The following is a 26,151-nucleotide window of genomic DNA, read 5'->3' on the forward strand; positions in this document are numbered from 1 at the left end:
ATGTCCCCTCTACCTGTCCCTGTGCAAGGCTGGCTCCCCTGAGTCCCCTCCAACAGAGCGATCCATCTCTGCTCTGCTTCCAGGACCCCGCTGCCCGCTGAGAGGGGGCGTGTCGCTCCTGGCCCCGCCCCTTTTGCAATCCGAATCACTCATTTTGATGATTCGGATGATTCGACTCACAAAATAGATTCAGATCGAAGATCCGAATCGTTCATGATCCGGACAACACTACTTCTCACACCCCACTAAGTAATAAACTGAAAACCTCGAGCTAAATTACAGTCAGTGGGATGTGCAGCACAAAATACTAGCTTAGAAAAATCACTTTATCCATAGAAACAGCCTCAACAGAAGCAGGGTAAATAGCAGCAAGATGTTACTTTGACAGCCCCTTTATTTCACAGTCAGGCTGGACAGGACCCCTTACTGAGCTGCTGTGGCTGCCTTGCCTTCTCCCCATCTCTCCAGCTGCTGCTCCTGTGCTGTTGTCATCTGTAAAATTAGCCTCCCCCCATATGAGCCCCTAGATAGCAGTATTAGGTGGTTGTGACTGTGTGTGCCTTCAGAAAGCGGTAAAGTAAAACCCAAGTTATCCAGATCTCAGTTACCTTTAAAGCCAGGGCTGGCCCGCTCATGAGGCGGGGTGAAACGTTTGCCTCAGGCGGCAAACTTCTAGGGGCGGCGCCCGTCCGTGGGTGCGGGGGGGGGGGGGGGAGGGCGCCGAGCCGGAGGGGTAGCGGGCAGGACGGGGGTATTGGGCCTAGCGGTGGGGAGGGGGGTCGGAGGCAATTTTTTTCGACATTTGCCTCAGGCGGCAAAAAGTCTAGGGCCGGCCCTGCTTAATGTGTATCAGAGCTGAAAACAGTGAAAAGATTTATACATACCTGGGGTTTCCTCCAGCCCCATCCGCTTGGATTGCTCCCACGCTGCCGCTCTCCGCTGCCTGCAACTTCGGGAACTGGGTCCCATCACTTACATCAGTCGGCTCCAGTCTACACAGGAGAAGTGCACCCCCTACGTATCTCTCCAGCGGCTCAAGCAAAAAACAAATCCTGACCTGCAGGATGCATAAATACTACATTTATCCTGCATCAGCCAATCCCTGTTAGTGCGGGATAATGGGGGTTTTACTGTATTAGGTAGCTGTGTGTGCCTGCAGATAGCGGTATTAGGTAGATGTGTGTGCCTGCAGATAGCGGTATTAGGTAGCTGTGTGTCCCCAGATAGCAGTATTAGGTAGCTGTGTGTGCCTCCCAGATAGCAGTAATAGGTAGCTGTGTGTGCCCCCAGATAGCAGTATTAGGTAGCTGTGTGTGCCTGCAGATAGCAGTATTAGGTAGCTGTGTGTGCCTCCCAGATAGCAGTATTAGGTAGCTGTGTGTGCCCCCAGATAGCAGTATTAGGTAGCTGTGTGTGCCTCCCAGATAGCAGTATTAGGTAGCTGTGTGTGCCCCCAGATAGCAGTATTAGGTAGCTGTGTGTGCCTGCAGATAGCGGTATTAGGTAGATGTGTGTGCCTCCCAGATAGCAGTATTAGGTAGCTGTGTGTGCCTCCAGATAGCAGTATTAGGTAGCTGTGTGTGCCTCCCAGATAGCAGTATTGGATAGCTGTGTGTGCCTCCCAGATAGCAGTATTAGGAAGCTGTGTGTGCCCCCAGATAGCAGTATTAGGTAGCTGTGTGTGCCTCCAGATAGCAGTATTAGGTAGCTGTGTGTGCCTCCCAGATAGCAGTATTAGGTAGCTGTGTGTGCCTGCAGATAGCAGTATTAGGTAGCTGTGTGCCCCCAGCAGTGGCATAACAATAGGGGGTGGAGAGGTTGTGAACGCACCGCAGCCCTTGGACCAGAGGGGCGCCCCCTCCCTCAACCACAGCATTAGCTCTTTGCTGGTCCTGCACTGGTAATAATCACTTCTATAGATCCATGAATTAGTAGTAATGCTGTGTTGTCTGCAACTCTCATTAACCCCCTTGGCGTTATGATTCTTTCCGGATTTTAGGGTCTAAAAGTACTGCAATTTTTTTGCATATTTTAGACCCTAAAACTGGGAAAAATCATACCGCTAGGGAGATTTGCAGCAACCCAGCACTCACCCACCTCCCTGAGATTCAGCGCTGCAGTTTTCCCTCCATCCTCGGTGGCGTTGTAACTAGTGATGCTCGGATACCCCTTTTTATTATTCGAGTTTGGTCGAATTCGAATAGTAAATTATTCGAATTCGGTCGAATATTCGAGTCGAATATTTTTTACTATTCGATTCGATCTCGGACTTCGAGCTCACTATTCGAGTCGGTATTCGAGCTCATTATTCGAGCTGACTATTCGAATTGGCCTTAAATAGCTTCCAACACTTGTTTTGAGGGTGAATGATGCAAGAAACATCTTTTTTTCCAAGTAACAACAGCAAGTGATTATGTGGGGATGTTCCTTTAAAAAAAAAAGGTGGAAAGAGAAGTTGTGTCCAAAATTCTGTTCAGTAGTGTATATACTTCTTCTTCTTCTTCTTTATCTTCTATATCTTCTTCTTCTATATCTTCTTCTTCTTCTTCTTCATCTTCTTCATCTTCTTCTTATTCATCTTCTTCATCTTCTTCATCATCTTCTTCTTCATCGTCTTCTTCTTCTTCTTCTTCATCTTCTTCTTCATCTTCTTCATCTTCATCTTCTTCTTCATCTTCTTCATCTTCTTCATCTTCTTCTTCTTTTTCTATATCTTCTTTTTCTATATCTTCTTTTTCTATATCCTCTTCTTATTATTATTTTTCTATTTCGTCTTCTTCTTTTTCTATATCTTCTTCTTCTTCTTCACTTATTTCTCTTTTATATATTTTTTTTAAGGAAATGCAGCTATTTTTGAGCGTAATAAATAGCTGGTGGCGCACGCATGTTGGAAGCGCAATTGTATGTGCTCCCTGGCAGTGGAAACACACAGACAACAGGAGGTAAATTCAGCAGCAGGAGGAGGAGGATGAGTGTGTGGCAGCAGGCAGTCAGGTAGGTAGGCAGCGTGACATAATAGCCCTGGTACCTAGCGTTGATACCAGGGCTGTAAATAAACACAACAGGAGGTCCCAGACAGCGGTCGTGCAGCCCACATCGTGTCCAATACACAACTGGGACAACACAGTTTTCAACCCGGGCACCTCAGAAAAATTAAACCTTTTTTTTTTTTTTAATGGTTTACTTTTTTTTTTTTTTTTTTTTTACAGCAAATTACACAGATATAGCTATTGTTGGACGTAATTAGTGATGGGCGAACACCTGGATGTTCGGGTTCGGGAAAGTTCGCCGAACATGGCCGAGATGTTCGGCATGTTCGGGCCGAACCCCGAACTTTCCGAACATCCAGCTTTTGGGGGCCATATGGGGTCGCAGGCATAAGGGGGGAGCATGCCCCGATCGCGGGGGGGGGGTCGGAAATTCCCCCCACCCCCTCCGCTAGCGCTCCCCCCTCTGCCCGCTTCCCCATTCAAAAGTTTAAGCAAAGTACCTGTAGTGGATGGCCTGGCAGTGGGCGGCACTGTGGAATGAGGAGGAGGAGTCCGGAGAGTGACGAGTTGAGGGAGGCCGGGCAGCGGGCGGTTCAGCGGAAGTACCCTTGTGGTACTTCCGCCCTTTCTCTGACCTCACGCCCGCTGCCCGGCCTCCCTCAACTCGTCACTCTCCGGACTCCTCCTCCTCACTCCACAGTGCCGCCCACTGCCAGGCCATCCACTACAGGTACTTTGCTTAAACTTTTGAATGGGGAAGCGGGCAGAGGGGGGAGCGCTAGCGGAGGGGGTGGGGGGAATTTCCGACCCCCCCCCCGCGATCGGGGCATGCTCCCCCCTTATGCCTGCGACCCCATAGGGGGGCAGTATTCGGCCGAACAGGGGCCCTGTTCGGCCCTGTTCGGCGGCCATTAGAAGTTCGGGGCGAACCCGAACTTAAAAGGCCGAACACCATCAGGTGTTCGGCCGAACGCGAACATCACCCGAACAGGGTGATGTTCTGCAGAACCCCGAACAGTGGCGAACACTGTTCGCCCAACACTAGACGTAATAGCTGGTGGCAGAGTGGCAGCAGAAGGTAATTCTGTGTACCCTGGCAGTGGGAAACACAGACAGACAGCAGCAGCAGCAGCAGGAGGAATGGAGGAGTAATGAGAGTAGCTATTGTTGGACGTAATAGCTGGTGGCAGAGCGGCAGCAGAAGGTAAATCTGTGTACCCTTGGCAGTGGGAAACACAGACAGGCAGCAGCAGCAGCAGGAGGAATGGAGGAGACTGTAGTGTGAGTGTGACAGCAGGTAGGTAGGCAGCGTGACATAATAACCCTGGTACCTAGCGTTGATACCAGGGCTGTAAATAAACACAACAGGAGGTCCCAGACAGCGGTCGTGCAGCCCACATCGTGTCCAATACACAACTGGGACAACACAGTTTTCAACCCGGGCACCTCAAAAAAATTAAACCTTTTTTTTTTAACCCTCCTGGCGGTTTGCTAAAAAATCGCCAGGGGGCAGCAAATCTTTTTTTTTTAATTTTTTTTTTCATGTAGCGAGACAAAGTGGCATCCCCCCAGCCCCTCCGATCGCCGCCGGCGATCGGCGATCAGGAGATCCCGTTCAAAGAACGGGATCTCCTGGAGGGCTTCCCCCGTCGCCATGGCGACGGGGCGGGATGACGTCACCGACGTCAACGACGTCGTGACGTCATAGAGGATTCCGATCCACCCCATAGAGCTGCCTGGCACTGATTGGCCAGGCAGCGCACGGGGTCTGGGGGGGGGCGGCTGCGGCGCGACGGATAGCGGCGGATCGGCGGGTAGTGGCGGCGATCGGGCACTGCACGCAGCTAGCAAAGTGTGCAGCAAAAAAAAATTATGCAAATCGGCCCAGCGGGGCCTGAGCGGTGCCTTCCGGCGGCATAGCCCGAGCTCAGCTCGGGCTTACTGCCAGGAAGGTTAATTGTTTACTTTTTTTTTTTTTTTTTACAGCAAATTACACAGATATAGCTATTGTTGGACGTAATAGCTGGTGGCAGAGTGGCAGCAGAAGGTAATTCTGTGTACCCTGGCAGTGGAAAACAAAGACAGACAGCAGCAGCAGCAGGAGGAATGGAGGAGTAATGAGAGTAGCTATTGTTGGACGTAATAGCTGGTGGCAGAGCGGCAGCAGAAGGTAAATCTGTGTACCCTTGGCAGTGGGAAACACAGACAGGCAGCAGCAGCAGCAGGAGGAATGGAGGAGACTGTAGTGTGAGTGTGGCAGCAGGTAGGTAGGCAGCGTGACATAATAGCCCTGGTACCTAGCGTTGATACCAGGGCTGTAAATAAACACAACAGGAGGTCCCAGACAGTGGTCGTGCAGCCCACATCGTGTCCAATACACAACTGGGACAACACAGTTTTCAACCCGGGCACCTCAGAAAAATTAAACCTTTTTTTTTTTTAATGGTTTACTTTTTTTTTTTTACAGCAAATTACACAGATATAGCTATTGTTGGACGTAATAGCTGGTGGCAGAGCGGCAGCAGAAGGTAAATCTGTGTACCCTTGGCAGTGGGAAACACAGACAGACAGAAAGCAGAAAGGCAGTACACAGCAGCCCACTGTAGATGTAAAATGTGTGGCTGCAGGCGACGTAATAGTCAAAGTGAACCAGGCTGGCTTAGTGAGCAGGAGCCAAGAGGTGGTAAAGGGTGGTAAGGCACATTAACGATGGTTCTTCCGGCAGCCAGTTCATGTCCCCCTCTGGCCGACAACAGGGGCCAGGAACTCGCCTTCCACCCACGCCTGGTTCATCTTGAGAAACGTCAGTCTGTCCACAGACTTGTGAGACAGACGTGAGCGTTTCTCGGTGACCACGCCACCAGCTGCACTGAAGCAGCGCTCGGACAGCACGCTGGAAAGGGGGCAGGACAGCACTTCCAGGGCGTACTGCGCCAGCTCGCTCGACCCAATACTCCATGGGATCAACAGGGGCATCGCTGTCAAGCCCGCTGTAGGACCCCATGTAGTCAGCCACCATTCGGGTCAGGCGCTGGCTGTGACCGGAGGAGGATGCTGCTGCATGCACCTCCTCTCTAGTCACTGCTGCCGGAGCCTCTACAGTCTTGTAGAGCTCATTGCTGAGAGACAGTAGGTCTGTGGGGCGCTTGCTGCTGGATGCAGGCACCTGCTGCTGCCTCTGTGCTGGCTGGACAGTGGGGGTGGAAGGCTGGGGGAAGGCTTCCTCCAAGCGCTCAACAAGGGCCTGCTGCAAGCTCCTTATTTGTTGCGCTGGGTCTCCTCCTGCAGGCGGCAGGAACTGGCTCAACTTCCCCTTGAGGCGTGGGTCCAACATCATGCTGATCCAGATGTCCTCCCTCTGCTTCATCTGGATCACCCTGGGGTCCTTGCGCAGGCACGTCAGCATGTGCGCTGCCATTGGGAAGAGGCGGGCCACGTGTGCTGGCACATCGACGGCAGTGCTGTCCTCATCCTCCTCCTCTGCCTCCTCAGCCTCATCCTCTCTCCACCCCCGCACCAGCTCAGCTGCGCTGTGCTGATCCCCCTCATCAGCAGCAAGGTCAGGGACCTCCACCAAGTCCTCCTCCTCCTCCCCCTCAGAGGTGGACTGTGCAGCTGCTTGCCGCTCCTGCTGGTCCAAGGCTGCCGCTCCCTGTTCCAGCAAAGCATCGAGGGCCCTGTTCAGCAGACAAACCAGGGGCACCCACTCGCAGACCATAGCATGGTCCCTGCTCACCATGTTAGTGGCCTGCAGAAAGGGAGCCAGCACTAAGCACACCTGCTGCATGTGCCTCCAGTCATCATCGGGGACGATGGACGGGATGTTGCTGGTCTTGTCCCTTCTCTGAGCGGCGGAAACAGTGGCCTGGGCAAGGTACTGGTTGACAGCGTGCTTCTGTTCAACCAGACGCTCCAACATCGCCAGGGTGGAGTTCCAGCGAGTTGGAACGTCAAGGATCAGCCGATGGCGTGGCAGCTCCAGCTCCTTTTGCACGTCTTCCAGGCTCGCACAGGCTGCAGCCGAGCGCCGGAAGTGACGCACAACGTTCCTTGCCGTTTCCAGCAGTTCGCCCATCCCCTGGTAGGTGCGCAAGAGCTTCTGCACCACCAGGTTCAGCACGTGGGCAAGACAGGGGATGTGGGTCAGGTTTCCCCTGTCAATTGTGGCAACCAGATTGGCCCCATTATCGGCCACCACCTCTCCGACTCTGAGGCCTCTGGGGGTCAGCCAAATCCTCTCCTGCTCCTGGAGTTTGGCCAACACATGGGTTGCCGTCAATTTGGTCTTCCCAAGGCTGACCAACTGCAGCAGCGCTTGGCAGTGGCGGGCCTTCACGCTGCTGCTGAGGCGGGGGGTGTGGCCAGGTGTGCCGGAGGATGGCAGAGGATCGGAGGAACCTGCTGCAGTTCCCCTGACCCTGCGGGGTGGCACCACCCACTGTGTTGCTGCTGCTGCTGTGCCCGCTGCTGCTCTCCCATCCTCACCCCCTTCCACCAAGCTGACCCAGTGGACAGTGAAGGACAGGTAGCGGCCTGTCCCGAAGCGGCTGCTCCAGGAGTCCATGGTGACGTGGACCCTTTCACCAACCGCGTGCTCCAGCCCTCGCTCCACATTGGCCATCACAAAGCGGTGCAGTGCAGGAATGGCCTTGCGGGCGAAAAAGTGTCTGCTGGGGAGCTGCCAGTCTGGGGCTGCACAAGCAAGCAGCGCACGCATGTCGCTCCCCTCCTGCACGAGCGTGTACGGCAGGAATTGGGAGCACATGGCCCGTGCCAGCAAGCCGTTCAGCTGACGCACGCGATGGCTGCTGGGAGGCAGAGCCCTAACCACCCCTGGAAGGACTCGCTCAAAAGGCTCTGGCGTGGCCTTTTGCTGGCACGGGAATCAGCGGACACAGCAGAGGAGGCCACTGAGGACTGGCTGCCAGAACAGGCCTCAGTGTCGGCGGCAGGAGTTGCAGAGGGGGGAGGAGCAGTGCGTTTCCGCACTCCTGCTGGTGCTGCTGGAGGAGCAGGAGGGCGGGTGGCTGCTGTTGCTGCTGCTGAAGGCTGTGCAGTGATGGGTGTGGTGCCACTGCCAGCACCAGATGCCTTCAGCCTCTGGAACTCCTCATGCTGGTGGAAATGTTTCGCAGCAAGGTGGTTGATGAGCGAGCTGGTGCTGAACTTTAAGGGGTCTGCACCTCTGCTCAACTTCCGCTGACAGTGGTTGCAAGTGGCGTACTTGCTGTACACTGTGGGCATGGTGAAAAATCGCCAGATTGGTGACAAAAACAACCCCCTACGGCCTGGAGCCGCTGCTGCCTGTCTCCCTGTGGTGGTTGGGGCGGGGGCTTGGGTGCGGCTGGTGGTGGTACTGGCAGATGCTGCTGCTGCTGAGCCTGAGACACCAGCAGGCTGTGGGACCTGCCTACTGCTGCCAATGCTTGCAATGATGCGCCTCCTTGCAAGGCCCACAAGCGCATCCTCCTCCTCCTCCTCAGAGCTGCTGATGATGACATCCCCAGGTGCTGGTGGTGGCGGCACCCAGTCTTTGTCTGTCACCACATCATCATCATCATCATCCTCCCCCTCCTGAAACATGTCCTGCTGGGATGATGACCCCCCAAACTCCTCTCCTGATGCATGGATGGGCTGCTTGACTGTCGCCACAGTCTTGCTGTCCAATCCCTCATCCCCCAAAGTGCCCATCAGCATCTCCTCCTCCAAATCGCCAACAACAGCAGACAATACCCTGATGGTGCCTGGGGTAAAAATACTGCTGAGTGACAGGTCGCCAACTTGTGACGGTGAACTGGCCTCCTCCCCAGGCCCTGCTGGGCGGCTGCTGCGAACAGGGGTGGTGGTGGTGGTGAGGGTGGAGGCCTCGGATGCAGAGCTGATGGCGGGCTGCTCATCCTCCGTCATCAGTTGCACCACAGTGGCTGCATCCTTTTCCTCAATGGGACGTTTCCGACCCGGCTGGAGGAAAATAGGAGCAGGTACTACACGCTGCTGCTGCTGTGTCTCTGCAGCGTGAATTGCTCCTGCTGGGCGGCGCTAGTGTTGGGCGAACAGTGTTCGCCACTGTTCGGGTTCTGCAGAACATCACCCTGTTCGGGTGATGTTCGAGTTCGGCCGAACACCTGATGGTGTTCGGCCTTTTAAGTTCGGGTTTGCCCCGAACTACTAATTGGCCGCCGAACAGGGCCGAACAGGGCCCCTGTTCGGCCGAATACTGCCCCCCTATGGGGTTGCAGGCATAAGGGGGGAGCATGCCCCGATCGCGGAGGGGGGGGGGTCGGAAATTCCCCCCACCCCCTCCGCTAGCGCTCCCCCCTCTGCCCGCTTCCCCATACAAAAGTTTCAGGAAGTACCGGTCCGGTGGTAGTGGGTGGCTGGCAGTGGGCGGCACTGTGAAGTGAGTGACTGAGGAGGAGGAGTCCGGAGAGTGACGCGTTGAGGGAGGCCGGGCAGCGGGCGGTTCAGCAGTAGTACCGTACTACTGCTGAACCGCCCGCTGCCCGGCCTCCCTCAACACGTCACTCTCCGGACTCCTCCTCCTCAGTCACTCACTTCACAGTGCCGCCCACTGCCAGCCACCCACTACCACCGGACCGGTACTTCCTGAAACTTTTGTATGGGGAAGCGGGCAGAGGGGGGAGCGCTAGCGGAGGGGGTGGGGGAATTTCCGCCCCCCCCCGCGATCGGGGCATGCTCCCCCCTTATGCCTGCGACCCCATAGGGCCCCCAAAAGCGGGATGTTCGGGGAGTTCGGGGTTCGGCCCGAACATGCCGAACATTGCGGCCATGTTCGGCGAACTTTCCCGAACCCGAACATCCAGGTGTTCGCCCAACACTAGGTGGTGCCCAAGGCGTCCACGGCCAGTGGCTATAGGAGGAATGTTAGCCACTGACGCAGCTGCTGCGGAACTGTGCATGGTGGCGCGGCCGCGGCTTGCCACAATGCTGCTCCCTCTCCTCTTGATTCCCTTGCTGCCCTTCCCCTTGCCCAAACCGCGCTGGCTGCCACTTCCAGACATCTTTGATGTTTTGGGCGTAAACAAAAAAGTTTTTTAAAAGGGCGGGTGAAAAAGTGGGGTACTTTAATGGAGTGGGTTGGTGGGTGAGGTGACACTAATCACTAAGTGATTAGATCGCTAAGTGATTACTAGTACAGTACTAATACAAAATACAATAATTCAGTAATCAGTATAAGTGTGAACAGTGAACAGTGAGTGTGTCCCCTAGTACAGTGTTTCTCAACATTTTATCGGTGTGTACCCCTTTTAAAACCCTGTACTCACCAAGTACCCCCTAGCATAGTAAACATTATCACAAGTACCCCTTGACAAATATATATTTAATTGTAATACATTATAATTGGTTCTAAACCATTTCCAAGTCTTTACTATTGCTTTTAATTAGCTAAAATACTAATTTGGGGTTATTTAAAATAAGATTTATCATTTTCTAAAACTCTAAATTTGTTGTTCTTGGCTTAGTATATGAAGCCCGAGTACCCCCTGGAACCATTAGAAGTACCCCCTGGGGTACGCGTACCACACGTTGAGAACCTAGGCCCTAGTACACTAACTAGAAAATACAATAATCAGTAGTAATCAGATTAAGTAGAAGGAAATAGAGTGTGTGTGTGTACTGAGTGCACGCACACACACACGCAGGAGCTAGCCTATGAACAGTGACTGAGTGTCCCTAGTAGTAAGTAAGTGTACAACTAGAAATTACAATAATCAGTAGTAATCAGAAGGAAATAGAGTGTGTGTACACTACAGACAGTGAGTGCACGCACACACACACGCAGGAGCTAGCCTATGAACAGTGACTGAGTGTCCCTAGTAGTAAGTAGTAACAGTAAGTACAACTAGAAATTACAATAATTAGTAGTAATCAGAAGGAAATAGAGTGTGTGTACACTACAGACAGTGAGTGCACGCACACACACACGCAGGAGCTAGCCTATGAACAGTGACTGAGTGTCCCTAGTAGTAAGTAGTAAGTAAGTGTACAACTAGAAATTACAATAATCAGTAGTAATCAGAAGGAAATAGAGTGTGTGTACTGACAGTGCATGTACACACACACGCAGCGCAGGAGCTAGCCTATGAACAGTGACTGAGTGTCCCTAGTAGTAAGTAGTAAGTAAGTGTACAACTAGAAATTACAATAATCAGTAGTAATCAGAAGGAAATAGAGTGTGTGTACACTACAGACAGTGAGTGCACACACACACACACGCAGGAGCTAGCCTATGAACAGTGACTGAGTGTCCCTAGTAGTAAGTAGTAACAGTAAGTACAACTAGAAATTACAATAATTAGTAGTAATCAGAAGGAAATAGAGTGTGTGTACACTACAGACAGTGAGTGCATGCACACACACACACGCAGGAGCTAGCCTATGAACAGTGACTGAGTGTCCCTAGTAGTAAGTAGTAAGTAAGTGTACAACTAGAAATTACAATAATCAGTAGTAATCAGAAGGAAATAGAGTGTGTGTACTGACAGTGCATGCACACACACACGCAGCGCAGGAGCTAGCCTATGAACAGTGACTGAGTGTCCCTAGTAGTAAGTAGTTAGTAAGTACAACTACAAATTACAATAATCAATAGTAATCAGAAGGAAATAGAGTGTGTGTACTGTGCACGCACACACGCAGGAGCTATGAACAAACAGTGACAGTGAGTGTCCTAGTACAGTTACTACAAAATACAATCACTCAGTAGTAAAGGTAGGACAGCAGAAACACTGGTATAATAAACTAACAGAGGACAGGAGGACAGCTGCCCACACAGGCAAGGCCCTGAGGCCTAAAGCAGTGTGAGCTTGCCTGCAGCAGCTGTGTCGGTCTCTATGTAACACACAAGCTACTAACTAAAAAACAATGTCTATCTAACTAACAACAATATAGGTGTGTATAGGAGGTGTATGTGAGCAAAAACGCTAGGTAGTTGACCACAATAAAGCTCTTGCTAAGCCAAAGCACAAAGGAGCAGATCTCTCTCTGTACAAAGTCAGGCAAGGACGGAAAAACGGAACATGGCGGCCGCTATTTATAGGGTAGGGGCTGGCCAGGGTCCCCCTCTGTGATTGGCTGCCGTCAGAGGGCCTGGGAGCCCTCTGATTGGCTCTAAGGACATCAATCTGTGCTATGACGCTATTCGAGCTCGGTATTCAAGCTCGAATAGCGCTGTTAGCTCGAATAGCTCGAATAGTGAATGGGCTATTCGTGTTCACTCGAATAGCCCATTCGAGTAGCTGCAGCTATTCGAGCTCGGTATTCGAGCTCGAATAGCTGAAAAAAGAGCTCGAATATTCGAGCTATTAGAATATTCGAGCTCTGCTGAGCACCACTGGTTGTAACCCTGTAGTGAGATCGCCATCTGTCGTAATGACGACAGACGGCGATCTCACCAGGGGGATGCAGAGCCTCTGTGGAGAGGAAGAAGAATGGCGGCTGACAGGATCCTCCGGGAGGTGAGTTAAAATGCCCGCTGCGCGCATTGCTCTGCATAGACTTCCTGGCGGCTATCATGAGCTCAGGATAACCACTCCTGACTTGTTTTTCCCACCCCGAGCTGGACTCGTGATAACTGCCAAGGAGGTTAACAAACTGTTCCCAATTAGGGATGCTCACCGCATTCCGCGGAATTCCGTTTTCCGCGATTCCAGTCGGAAATTGGCGATTCCGTTCCGTCGCATCGTAATTCCGTCGGAATGCGGATTTTTTTAAGCCAATCTCAAGGAAGACCCTAGGCAGAAGCTTAACCACTTAAGGACCGCTTAACACCGATAGGCGGCGGCGGGTTTAAGTGGTTATTACATGGAAACGGCCGCTCGTTCGAGTGGCCTTTCCATGTCAGTTCACAGAGACTGTCTCCGTGAACAGTGTTCGAGCCGCCAATCGCGGCTCGCACGCCTAATGTAAACACGCGGGGAAGAAATCCCCGCTGTTTACATCAATACGGCGCTGCTGCTCAGCAGCGCTGTAAGGCAGAACAGCGATCCCCGGCCTCTGAATGGCCAGGGATCCCCGTCATTTGATAGGCTGAAGCCTATCCTACATGGCGCAGGACGTATATCCGTCCTGTGCAGCCTAATAAGGAAGAGGGAGGTAAGGGGAAGGAGCGAGCGTGGAAAACGCTGCGAAGGGGGGCTCTGAAGAACCCCCCCCCCGCTCGGCCACACGGAGCGGCGGCGATCAGACCCCCCCAGCAGGTCATCCCCCTAGTGGGGAAAAAAGGGGGGGGGGTAAGTCTGATCGCCTTGCCGTGCACACGATCTGCGCTGCGGGCTGGAGAGCATATGCAGCGCAGAACTAAAAGAACAGCCCCGGTCCGTGAAAACATGATTTCTGCATGAAAATCGGAATTTCAGCACCAATTAGAGGCTTAACAAAAAACAACCAACAGGATTTCTGCATGAAAATCAGAATTATTTCAGCACCAATTAGAGTCTTAACAAAAAACAAACAATCCTACGTTAGCAACCAGCTCTCTGGCTACCTCAGCTATCCCACCTATTTGGTATAGGTCCCATGGCTTACGCGACAACTCCTGCTGCTCTCCCAAAAAATTATAATGGCCGCTGTGGAACCACCTCTAGGTCCCATGGCTTACGCGACAGCCCTTGCTGCTCCAAACCAAACTTATAATGACCGCCGTGGATCCACCTCTAGGTCCCATGGCTTACGCAACAACTCTTGCTGCTCCAAACCAAACTTACAATGACCGCCGTGGAACCACCTCTAGGTCCCATGGCTTACGTGACAACTCCTGCTGCAAATAAAAAAAAAAATGACCACTGGAACAGCCACTAGGTCCCATGGCCTATGATTTATCAAAAACGAGGTTTCAATTGAGATTACTGAAATTTTACCGTCGGAACGCGGAATTCCGCAAAATTCCAACGGAATGTAACGGTTATAGAATTTTGAATTTCCGCGGAATATGAATTTGCCGTTTCCGATCATCCCTATTCCCAATCTTGCATCTCTGACATTGTGGTTGTCCTTGGCAGGTTTTATTGTGCCGTATAAATTATGTATAGCGTGCTTGGGGGGGAAGGCCAATGTAAAACTTGCACTGGAGCCCACAGCTTCTTAGCTACGTCACTTGCTTCCAGGTGGCAGTATTAGGTAGCTGTGTGACCCCCAGAGAGCAGTTTTAGCTGTGTGACCCCCAGATAGCAGTATAAGGTAGCTGTGTGTGCTCCCAGATAGCAGTTTTAGGTAGCTGTGTGTGCTTTCAGATAGCAGTACTAGGTAGCCTGTGTGTGCCCCCAGATAGCATTATTAGGTAGCTGTGTCCCCCCAGATAGCAGTTTTAGGTTACCCCCTATACATCCCATTAGACCAGCGGTGGGCAAACTATGGCCCGCTTGCGCTGCTGCATTTCTCTCTTCCCCTCTCCCTCCCGGCAGAGTCGCAAGCGGGCGATAATAGGGGGTTAACACTCACCTGATTGCTGATTCCAGTGTCACATCTCCATGGCAACAGGGTGTCACATGACACGGTGTCAGGACGTGCCAGCGTATTAGACCATGGCAGCCAGTGTGATACTCTGGCGTGTCATGTGACGCGTGTTTCGCGACGCCCTGCAGCCAAGAAGACCTGATGCAGGAAGCAGCGAGTAGGTGAGTTTTAACCCTCTGTATTCTTCTACCCACAACTCTGCAAGGAGGGAGGAGGGGAGAAATTTCAGGAATGCGTCTGTGGTCTGCAGCATTCTGCCCGGGCTGCATAAAGTTTGCCCATTCCTGCATTAGACATTTGACTGCAACTGTACCAAGTTGGAAGGCTCCGTCCCGTGTTTTGCAGTTCTCCCCCTCCCATTCTTTGGGTCCCAATGTAGCGCACTTCCCATGAACGAGCAGCAGCGCAGCAGTAGTCGTGCCAGTCTCGCATCCTCAGGCTCCAATGATGTCCTCACCCACCAACAGTAGCTGCTCACTCTCTTTCCACCAGGGAAGCTATATTGGGGAGGGAGGACGACTAGACACCAAGGAACTGTATAGGTGAGGGAGGGGGGCCCTAGTGATCTGTACAGGGGAAGGAAGTGGAACCACTAGACACCAGAGATCTGCATAGGGGAGAAGTACCACTAGAGACCCCAAAATATATATGGGAGGAAAGCCTTGTAAAATGAAGGTGCAGTAGAGACTTGTCTTCGTGTTCCTTTTTCCTGGTTCCAAACATTAGGAGTTTAGTATTAGGAAGCTCTGTGTGTGTGCATCCCACTTAGCAGTATTAAAAGCCAACTGATTTATTTCCTTTTAACAACTTCAGAACCAGAGGTTTATACCCCCCTAGTGAGCAGGCCATTTTTTTTTTTTACAATTCAGCACTTCACAACTTTAACTGTTTATTGCTCGGTCATACAACATAGCACCCAAATGAATTTTACCTCCCTTTCTTCTCACAAATAGACATATGGAGGGGGGCACTGAAGGCACAGCGGGACACGGGGGAACTGAAGGCATATGGGGACACACTGAAGGCAAAGGGGGACATTGAAGGCACAGGGAACAGAGGTGACACACAGGGGGACAAAGAGGGGGGACTGAAGGCACGGGGGACACAGAGGGGGACACTGGAGGCACAGGGGGACACTTCAGGCACAAGGAACAGAGGGGGACACACTGAAAGACCAGGGAATAGAAGTGACACAGGGGAGGCCAGTAGAGGCACAGGGGGACACTAAAGGCACAGGGGAACAGAGGCATCACAGAGAGGGACACTGGAGGCACCCTGAAAGTACAGGGAATAGAGGCACCCTGAAAGTACAGGGAATAGAGGTGACACAGATGGGGGACACTAAAGGCACAGGGGAACAGAGGTGATACAGATAAAAACAAGGAACACCAAGAGCCCCAATAGTGTAATATGTACTGGTAAATTGTTACTAGATAGAGTAAATATTAATACTCACAAACCAGGGTTACCATTAGGCAACCACTGTAAAGGCAGGTGGGGATATTTTCCTGACTCCACTCAGGAATAAAATGTCGCTCTCTGTAGATGAGAAAAAGGGGGTTCAACCCTCTACCCAGGGTGGACTCAATATTATGCAGGAGATCAGAGGCGCCAAAAGGATAAAAGGAAGCTAAAAAAACAAATTCTTGGTAAATAGAGGAGGTAGTGGTGGACTTACCTCCTCCAAGTAGACACACACCGACTGTAGTAAAGACAGTCAATATACTTTATTTATGAACTCCAAATATGCAACGCGTTTCACAGGTTTGATCCCGCTTCATCAGGCAATAACAACGGAGCAATAGCATATGTGGTCAGTAGAAGAGCCAGGCACCTCTGTCAGATACAGATATAGAGGGGCACTGGAGGCACACTGAAGGTACAGGGAATAGAGGTGACACAGAGGGGGGACACTGAAGGCACAGGGGAACAGAGGTGACACAGAGGGGGATACACAGGGGACACAGGAACAAAGGTGACACAGAGGGGGATACACAGGGGAACAGAGGTGACACAGAGGGGGATACACAGGGGACAGGGGAACAGAGGTGACACAGAGGGGGATACACAGGGGACAGGGATGGCACAGTGTTCTATTTTAAGAACCTATTCAGGTTAAAGAGAAACCTACAGTGCCGATCTCGTTTGTTAACCGGGTACTACTTGTATCTGACAATAAACGCTAAAAGCAACAGGATAGGTAGGCTAATAACTCATTTCTTATTGGATGTTCTTTTTTCTCAGTTAATATGGAGTTTCTTCCCACTTTAAAAACAACATCAACCATTATTCATTGTATACAAATTATTAATTTATGATAATTATCAGAAAAGGAAACATTGATCTGGAAAATGCAACATTTAATACTGTTATATTTAAATTTATTTATTTTATATATAATTAGCAGTAAATAAACTTGATAAGTAACATGAAGTATTATAACTAAACATTGATTATAATGGAGCGCCTCCTGGTGGTGTGACTGGTGAGTTGTGTAAGCAGAAGTCATGTCCCTTTACTGCTGAACCATACAGACCTCTAACATTACAAGAGCCAAGTCCCCTGACTCTGTGTCTGATTGGCTGGTCACTTGGGAGGGGGGGGGGGGGGAGAGAGAACAGTAACTGAGAATAGCAAACCAAGGGTAGTCACATGACAACCAAGGATAGTGCACTGGTTAAGGGCTCTGCCTCTGACACAGGAGACCTGGGTTTGAATCTCAGCTCTTCCTGTTCAGTAAGCCAGCACCTATTCAGTAAGGAGTCCTTAGGCAAGACTCGCTAACACCGCCACTGCATGCATGCTTGTCTAGTCCCAGGACAAGGTGGGCGGGGAAAACAGAGAGTTTTCAGCAACTGCTAAACATCATCAGGAGCAGAGCCAGAAATGATGGCACAGAGATGTCACCACTGGAGTCCCCAAGAGATAAAAGCCAGCAAATCCCTCCACCAGACTCCGCCTATAGCTCCTGGGCGGAGCAATCTCTTAGAGCCTCCTCCCCACTATCCACCTTTCTAATGACAGAGGAGGTCAGCCAGTGAAATATCCCTCCAGAAATACAGATATAAATTCTGCACTCACAGACCTCACTTCCTGTGCAGGAAAGGCAGCTCGGATTACACAATAAATTAATCTTTCTTTTTAGAAAGTCCACAGAGTCAAAATCACAACAGACCCAGACGTGTCGTCATCCTGAATCATTGTTCCCCTTCCCCCATCAGCAGCCGGCAACATCAGCTGTTTCTAATTTCATTGTAGAGGTGTTTTTGTCTGTGTGAGTTTTCTGGTGTTTCACAAAGCTGCTTCTCTCAAAGAAGCTTTTCCCACATTCTAAACAAGAAAAAGGACGCTCTCCACTGTGTCTTTTTATATGTTTCTGAAGAGTACCATTATCAGTAAAACTTTTCCCACATTCTGAACATGAATAAGGCCGCTCGCCAGTGTGTTTTCTCTGGTGAGAACAAAGCTCTGCTTTAAAATGGAAACATTTCCCACACTCTGAACACGAATATGGTCTGTCACCTGTGTGAATTTTCTGATGTCTACGAAAGTTAGCTCCGTCGGGGAAAGCTTTCCCACACTCTGAACATGAAAAAGGCCGCTCCCCAGTGTGTATTCGCATGTGTTTATTAAGATTTCCACTCTGAGTGAAACATTTCCCACAATTTGAACATGAATAAGGCCTCTCACCTGTGTGAGTTTTTAGATGTCTCTGAAGACCTTTTCTAGACAAGAAACTTTTTCCACACTCTGAACATGACAAAGGCCTCTCACCTGTGTGTCCTATCATGTGCTTAACAAAAGTCTCACACTCAGTAAAACATTTCCCACACTCTGAGCATTGCAAAGGCCTCTCAGCTGTGTGACTTCTCATGTGCTTAACAAGAGTCCTACTCTCAGTAAAACATTTTCCACACTCCCAACATGAATAAGGCCTCTCACCTGTGTGACTTCTCATGTGCTGATTTAGAATTTTAATTTCAGCAAAAGATTTCCCACACACTGAACATGAAAAAGGTCTCTCACTTGTGTGACTTCTCAAGTGCTTAGTGAGACTTCTATTCTCAGTAAAACATTTCCCACACACTGAACATGCAAAAGGCCTCTCACCTGTGTGAGTTTTTAGGTGTCTCCGAAGACTAGTATTCTCAAAGAAACCTTTCCCACACTCTGAACATGACAAAGGAGGCTCGCCCATGTGTCTTTTCTTGTGCTTAATAAGATTTCCACTATCAGTAAAACATTTCCCACACTCTGAGCATGAATAAGGCTTCTCACCTGTGTGACTTCTGAAGTGTCTGAGAAGGTCAACATTTGTTAAAAATTTCTTTCCACACTCTGAACATGAAAAAGGTTTAAGGCCTGTGTGAGATGCCTGATGCTTAATAAGGTGACTCTTCTGAGTGAAGTCTTTCCCACACTCCGTACATGAAAAAGGTCGCTCGCCAGTGTGAAGTTTCTGGTGCCTACTAAGTTGTTGCTTAGAACTGTAACCCTTCCCACACTCTGAACAAGAAAACCGAAACTTGTCTGTGTGACATTTCTGGTGACTAAGAAGATGGTCTTTACGGGTGTAAGCTTTTCCACAGACTAAGCATGAAAAACTAGGCTCACCTGTATGACACCCCTGGTGAGAGCAAAGGTCCGTTTTAAACTGACAACCATTCCCACACTCTGAACATGTATTAGATTGCCCCTCTGTGTGTGTTTTAAGATGTAGAGTAAGAGAGGATTTCCTACTAAAATGTTCACCACATTCAGAACACGAAAATCGTTTACCAGCTCCACACCTATCAGCTCTTATGTTACTGGCAGAGTCCTCAACATTAGATGGAGCTTTTATAAAATATGATTGGTCAGAAGATTCCTCAGGATCAGAGGGTGACCCATCTGCACTGTGATCTCTATGATATACATTTCCAGTGATTGGAGAACATTGTGTGATGCCATCGTCTTCTGTAGCGCCATCTGGAGGTGGAATAGGCTGGACCTCCGATGGGTTCCTCACATCACTTCTGTCTGTTGGGGAACAAATATAAAACAATGTTTATAGTTCCTGTTTTGTAGTTGGGAATCCTGTATGCTGCTCTAGTAGGCAGAAGTGTCACAGAGCTCCAGCATAGATTTGACTGCATAAGAAAATGAAGACAGGAAAATAAAACATATCAAGTAACATAATATTGCAGGCAAAGAACCCATACAAGGCTCATGCTAGTTGGCCTTAGAAGGGGAAAATTCCTTTCCAGCTCCAGAAGACATAAACTCTACTGGGAATTACCTTGTAATTATAGCCCTGGACGTCCCTCAATGCAAGGAAAGCATCCAAGCCCTCTTAAAATGCATGTATAGAATTTGCCATAACTACTTCCTGTGGTGAGATAGTCCACATTGTATCCATTCTCACTGTAAAGAACCTCTTTAATTGAATACAATTTGACAATCCATCACACACCATACAATTGTTGGTAAAGTTGGTCTGAATTTTCCAACACATCCATTCTCAAAAAACTTAGAAAAATGGGGAATTCAATTTGATTTCTCGATTGAAAATAATAATAAAAAAAACCCCTTTCAATTCTTTAGTACAACCGATCGTATTAATCGAATTGCGGTAAGACTGAACAGAAAGATTGTAACGTGTGGCCAGCTTAACAGCTTACACCCAAGGAAGGAAAAATCCAGGTTTTTAAACGGCATGCACATTTACACCATGCTTACCCTGCTCTTTCCATGTTCTGCCTTTCTGCATATATCTGCAAGGAGCATAGCTACATGCAGCCTCCCAATGTGGAACATTACATTAACTACTTGCCGACCGCGGTTAATTCCACCTTCCTTGCTTTCCTTGTCTTTCTTAGCGTCTCATAAACGTCTTCCTCTCCTGAAATCTCTCTCTTCCCTCCTGCAGCTCCAAAAACTCGCAGGCAAGATATAAATCCCCCTCTGATCTGCTGACACTTTCCCTTCTTCTCTTACTTGCAGCTAGTTATAAATCACCTAACCCCAGCCCACAGCCTCTACACAGACAAAGCTCCCCTGCTCATCTGCCTCACAGCTCTCTTCCTACAACTAACCTTATTCACATGTCTCGCACTCCCAGTCATCATCCTCCCATAGCAGGTGCCTCATGGAATGCCCGCTCTGTATGTAATAAATAAACTGGAACGTATCTATGACCTTTTTTTTATCTCACATGGCTTCACCTTTTTAGGAATAACTGAAACATGGTTACTCCCCTCAGACACTGTCTCACCTGCTGCACTCACATATGGGGGCTTACAGTTCAGCCACACACCCAGACCTGGTAATAAACATGATGGAGGTGTAGGCTTCATTCTTTCCCAGCACTGTTCATTTTGCCCAGCCTTTTGCTTTTCATCTTTCATAGTCCACTCAATCCGAGTCTATTTCCCCGTTTACTGTCATCTATCGTCCTCCAGGTTCAGCCAGTCTCTTTTTAGACCAATTCTCAGTATGGCTTCCCCTCTTCCTATCTACTGACATTCCCTTAGTCGTCATTGGGGACTTCAACATCCTGATCGACTTTAACACCTCCTGTTCCTCCAAATTCCTGTCACTTACCACCTCCCTTGACCTCACACTTTGGCCCACCATACAACTCATGCTTATGGCCACACACTCAACCTAATCTTCACTAGATGCTGTTCCATATCCAACCTCATCAACTCTTCTCTGCCACTGTGTGATCATAACTTAATCAAATTATCTCTCCTTCCAGTCTCTACGCACACCCCCGGCTGACCTCATTACAATAACCTAACTTCAGCTTTTGATTCTGTTGCTCCCTCTTACACGGTCTACCATTGCCGGACTCACCGACAACCCAAACAACAGAAACACCCCTCTTCAGTAGCTGAACAGTTCTGGCGAAAAAAAAAGAAAAGAAAAAAAAGACTTGCCTGAGTACTTCGAAAGGTACAAAGCTTTACACACACTCAGACAGGCCTTCTCAGCAGCCAAACACTCATAGTTTTCCTCCAAATTATCCTCACAGTCCCACAACCCAAAACTACTATTTGCCACCTTTAACTACCTCCTCCGGCCCCCACCTCCACCTCCCACTCCCTGCATGACTGCCGAGGACTTTGTCTTCTTCTTTAGTAAAAAAAAATCACCAACATTAGAAAAAGCTTTACCCAGTAGCCTCCTCTCTCCATACAAACCCCAAACCTGATATCCTCCCTAACCATCTTCTTACCACCAAGTGAGAGGCTGCTGATGGTGTGGTGTTTGAGGGTCAGTGGAAGAGCCTGGGTTTCTTTACTGGCTGAGAGGGACATTGCGGAGTGGTGAGATTGCCAGTTATAGAGCTTGGAGGTGCCCCTCACAATTGCCCTGAAGCATTTCTGTACCTGAAGGAGTTAAAAGCAGTTGAGCTTGTGTTGGGAACAATTAATGTGGATCGTTGTCCGGACTGATCATTGTTGGCTTTATATTTTAAAGAAGTTTTAATCCTTTTATGGCAAGAATAAAAGGAGTTTTTTTTTTTTTTTTTTTTTTACTGGATCATGAAGTCTCAGCTGGATATGTTAATTAAAGTGTGATATCTTCCACTACTTTATATAAGCAGAGGCAATCTAGTTGGTAAGCAATTTGTAATACTGTTGTGCAGCTGGACCACACAGGCAGTTATGTGGGATGAGACTGAAGTGTGGGTCCTTATAGGGTTATAGTCATCTGTGTTAACACAGAGTCAGAGCATTTTTTACCGACTCCAGGTACCAAAAAAAACCCCTTCTGACTGATTCCACAGCCCTGACAAAACGTGTATACCACTACGCTGAATAAGGAGTGGTGAGCATCTGTTAAAGCATAGTTCCCCAACCCTGTCCTCAGGGCGCACCAACAGTACATGTTTTGCAGAAAACCACAAACATCCACAGGTGAGAAAATTAGCATCTCAGCCGAGCTGATTAACTACCTATGTGGATTTCCACAAAACATGCACTGTTGGTGGGCCCTGAGAACAGGGTTGGGGAACTCTGTGTTAAAAGGACAACTGTAGCGAGAGGTATGTGGAGGCTGCCATATTTATTTCCTTTTAGGTAATACCAGTTCCCTGGCAGCCTTGCTGATTCTTTGCCTCTAAATTCCTTTAGTTATAGACCTTGAAAAAACATATGCAGATCAGATGTTTCTGACATTATTGGCAGATCTGAAAAATATTAGCTGCCTGCTTGTTTCTGGTATTACCGATTAAGTGTTCTCCCCAGAATTTTTTTCCAGCCGGGTGGCATGAGAACGTAGCCGGGTGGGGCGCAATGAAGGGTCAGCACAACTCTGCTTACAGCACAGAAAAAGGAGTGCCAATGACAGTCGGGTGCTCACGAAAATTAGCCGAGTGGAGCACCCGGCTAAAAGAGCCTGGGGAGAACACTGCTATTACTCTTTACTACTATAACCAAATAGATGAGCGGGATACTAGGCAACTAGTATTAATTATAAGGAAATAAATATGGCAGCCTCCATATTCTTCATACTTCAATTGTCCTTTAAGCAGTTGGATTTGAGGGTGGGGGGTGTGGCACATGTTCCATGGTGGAGGATACACATACCTCATCACAAGATCCCTGGTTGCAGTGTATATTGTGATGGGCATTGCTGTAGAAACCATGATGCACTGAAGCTTTAGCGTTCTTTTTTATAGGACAATACACAAACTGATACATGATGGCTTCACTTGCAATGTGATAATGTGAGGGACATAATGGTTCCACTAGTTATATGAGGGACATAATGGCTGCAGTTGTTATGTGGAGGACATGATGGCTTCACTTGTTATGTGGGGGACATGATGGCTGCACTTGTCATGTGGGGGACATGATGGCTGCACTTGTCATGTGGGGGACATGATGGCTGCACTTGTCATGTGGGGGACATGATGGCTGCACTTGTCATGTGGGGGACATGATGGCTGCACTTGTCATGTGGGGGACATGATGGCTGCACTTGTCATGTGGGGGACATGATGGCTGCACTTGTCATGTGGGGGACATGATGGCTGCACTTGTCATGTGGGGGACATGATGGCTGCACTTGTCATGTGGGGGACATGATGGCTGCACTTGTCATGTGGGGGACATGATGGCTGCACTTGTCATGTGGGGGACATGATGGCTGCACTTGTCATGTGGGGGACATGATGGCTGCACTTGTCATGTGGGGGACATGATGGCTGCACTTGTCATGTGGGGGACATGATGGCTGCACTTGTCATGTGGGGGACATGATGGCTGCACTTGTCATGTGGGGGACATGATGGCTGCACTTGTCATGTGGGGGACATGATGGCTGCACTTGTCATGTGGGGGACATGATGGCTGCACTTGTCATGTGGGGGACATGATGGCTGCACTTGTCATGTGGGGGACATGATGGCTGCACTTGTCATGTGGGGGACATGATGGCTGCACTTGTTATGTGGGGGACATGATGGCTGCACTTGTTATGATGGCTCCATTAGATATGTAGGGGACATGCTAGCTACAGTTGTTATGTGGGGGACATGATGGCTGCACTTGTTATGTGGGGGACATGATGGCTGCACTTGTTATGTGGGGGACATGATAGCTGCACTTGTCATGTGGGGGACATGATGGCTGCACTTGTTATGTGGGGGACATGATGGCTGCAATTGTTATGTGGGGGACATGATAGCTGCACTTGTTATGTGGGGGACATGATAGCTGCACTTGTTATGTGGGGGACATGATGGCTGCACTTGTTATGTGGGGGACATGATGGATGCACTTGTTATGTGGGGGACATGATGGATGCACTTGTTATGTGGGGGACATGATGGATGCACTTGTTATGTGGGGGACATGATGGCTGCACTTGTTATGTGGGGGACATGATGGTTGCACTTGTTATATGGGGGACATGATGGCTGCACTTGTTATGTGGGGGACATGATGGCTGCACTTGTTATGTGGGGGACATGATGGCTGCACTTGTTATGTGGGGGACATGATGGTTGCACTTGTTATATGGGGGACATGATGGCTGCACTTGTTATGTGGGGGACATGATGGCTGCACTTGTTATGTGGGGGACATGATGGCTGCACTTGTTATGTGGGGGACACGAGGGCTGCACTTGTTATGTGGGGGACACGAGGGCTGCACTTGTTATGTGGGGGACATGATGGCTGCACTTCTTATAGGGGGACATGATGGCTGCACTTGTTACATGGGGGACATGATAGCTGCACTTGCTATGTGGAGGACATGATGGCTGCACTTGTTATGATGGCTCCATTAGATATGTAGGGGACATGCTAGCTACAGTTGTTATGTGGGGGACAAGATGGCTGCACTTGCTATGTGGGGGATGTAGATATTTCCTCACCTGGAACTGGCATTCCTAATTCACTGGTCACCATCATGTGCTCCTCCTCCATACACTGCCGGCCACCCGTCACTTCTGTCTCCTCTTCTTCTTCTTTAATCTCAACTTTTATATCAGTCAGTTCTTCAGCCTAAACTCATAGAAGAAAATCATAGAAGAAAGAATATTTCACACATCAGAATGAATGAACTAAGGCTCTATAGAAGAATATAATTTCAAAGATTAAAACTGTTAAAGGACAACCGAAGTGAGAAGTATATGGAGGCTGCTATATTTATTTCCTTTTAAACAATACCAGTTGCCTGGCAGTCCTGCTGATCTATTTGGCTGCAGTAGTGTCTAAGGCCCAGTTCACATATGAAATCGCAAAACGCTGGCGACTACGACTGGCGTTTTGCGGGAGTGATTTTCCTGCAATTAACGTGGAAAAATCACTGGACTCGCGGCGGTTTTGGAGCGATAGCGATTAGCGGTGCTATGCATGCTAATCGCGATCGCTAAACGCTAATCGCCGGCAAAACGCTGCATGTAACACGTTTGCGGTTAACGCTAACCGCAAACGCGGCAGTGAGAACACTGCCATGTGCTGCATGCTGCAGCGGTTTGCCTTGAGCGGGAATCGCGCGATTCCCGCTCAAGTGAGAACGGGCCCTACATCACACCAGAGACAAGCATACAGTTAATCTTGTCAGATATGACAACAAAGGCCTTGATTCATAGAAACACCTTATATGCTGCATACTTGTTCAAAGTCTATGGCTTAAGGTATTAGAGGCAGAGGATCAGCAGATTAGCCGGGCAACTGGTATTGCTTAAAAGGAAATAAATATGGCAGCTTACATGTCACTGTTGCTTCAGTTGTCCTTTAAAGGTACCTTAACTGACATGTGACATAATGAGATAGAAAAAAGTTCAATAGATTAAAGAACAACTGTAATGAGAGGGATATGGAGGCTGTCATATTTATTTCCTTTTAGGCAATACCAGTTGCCTGGCTGTACTGCTGATCCTCTGCCTCTAATACTTTTAGCCATAGACCCTGAACAAGCATATGCAGATCTGGCGTTTCTGACATTATTGTCAGATCTGACTAGATTAGCTGCATGCTTGTTTCAGGTGTGCAATTCAGGTACTACTGATTCCACAGAGATCAGCAGGACAGCCAGGAAACTGGCATTGTTTAAAAGGAAATAAATATGGCAGCCTCCATATACCTCTCACTTCAGTTGTCCTATAAGGCTCTGGAACACTGAACAGTGTCTTTCAGCTGAGACACTAAAAAGATTAAACCTTCTTTTTTTGGCTTTTAAACACA

The 26,151-nt window shown here is 49.2% G+C and overlaps 2 protein-coding genes across 2 annotated transcripts in view; both read right to left on the bottom strand.

Annotated features, from left to right (window-relative positions):
• Positions 1-26,151, bottom strand: part of LOC137534995 (zinc finger protein 665-like) — a 465,617-nt gene that overhangs the window by 126,092 nt on the left and 313,374 nt on the right. The window lies entirely within an intron of this gene.
• Positions 16,792-26,151, bottom strand: part of LOC137534993 (zinc finger protein 665-like) — a 114,094-nt gene continuing 104,734 nt past the window's right edge. The window contains exons 7-8 of the mRNA XM_068256750.1: positions 24,837-24,966; positions 16,792-19,484 (exon numbers count right to left, since the gene is read on the bottom strand). Coding sequence (XP_068112851.1) covers positions 17,683-19,484; positions 24,837-24,966 — 1,932 coding nt within the window. The 3' untranslated portion in view covers positions 16,792-17,682. The remainder of the gene's footprint in view (positions 19,485-24,836; positions 24,967-26,151) is intronic.

Source organism: Hyperolius riggenbachi, chromosome 10 (genome assembly GCF_040937935.1).
Source record: "Hyperolius riggenbachi isolate aHypRig1 chromosome 10, aHypRig1.pri, whole genome shotgun sequence".
Taxonomy (NCBI): Eukaryota; Metazoa; Chordata; class Amphibia; order Anura; family Hyperoliidae; genus Hyperolius; species Hyperolius riggenbachi.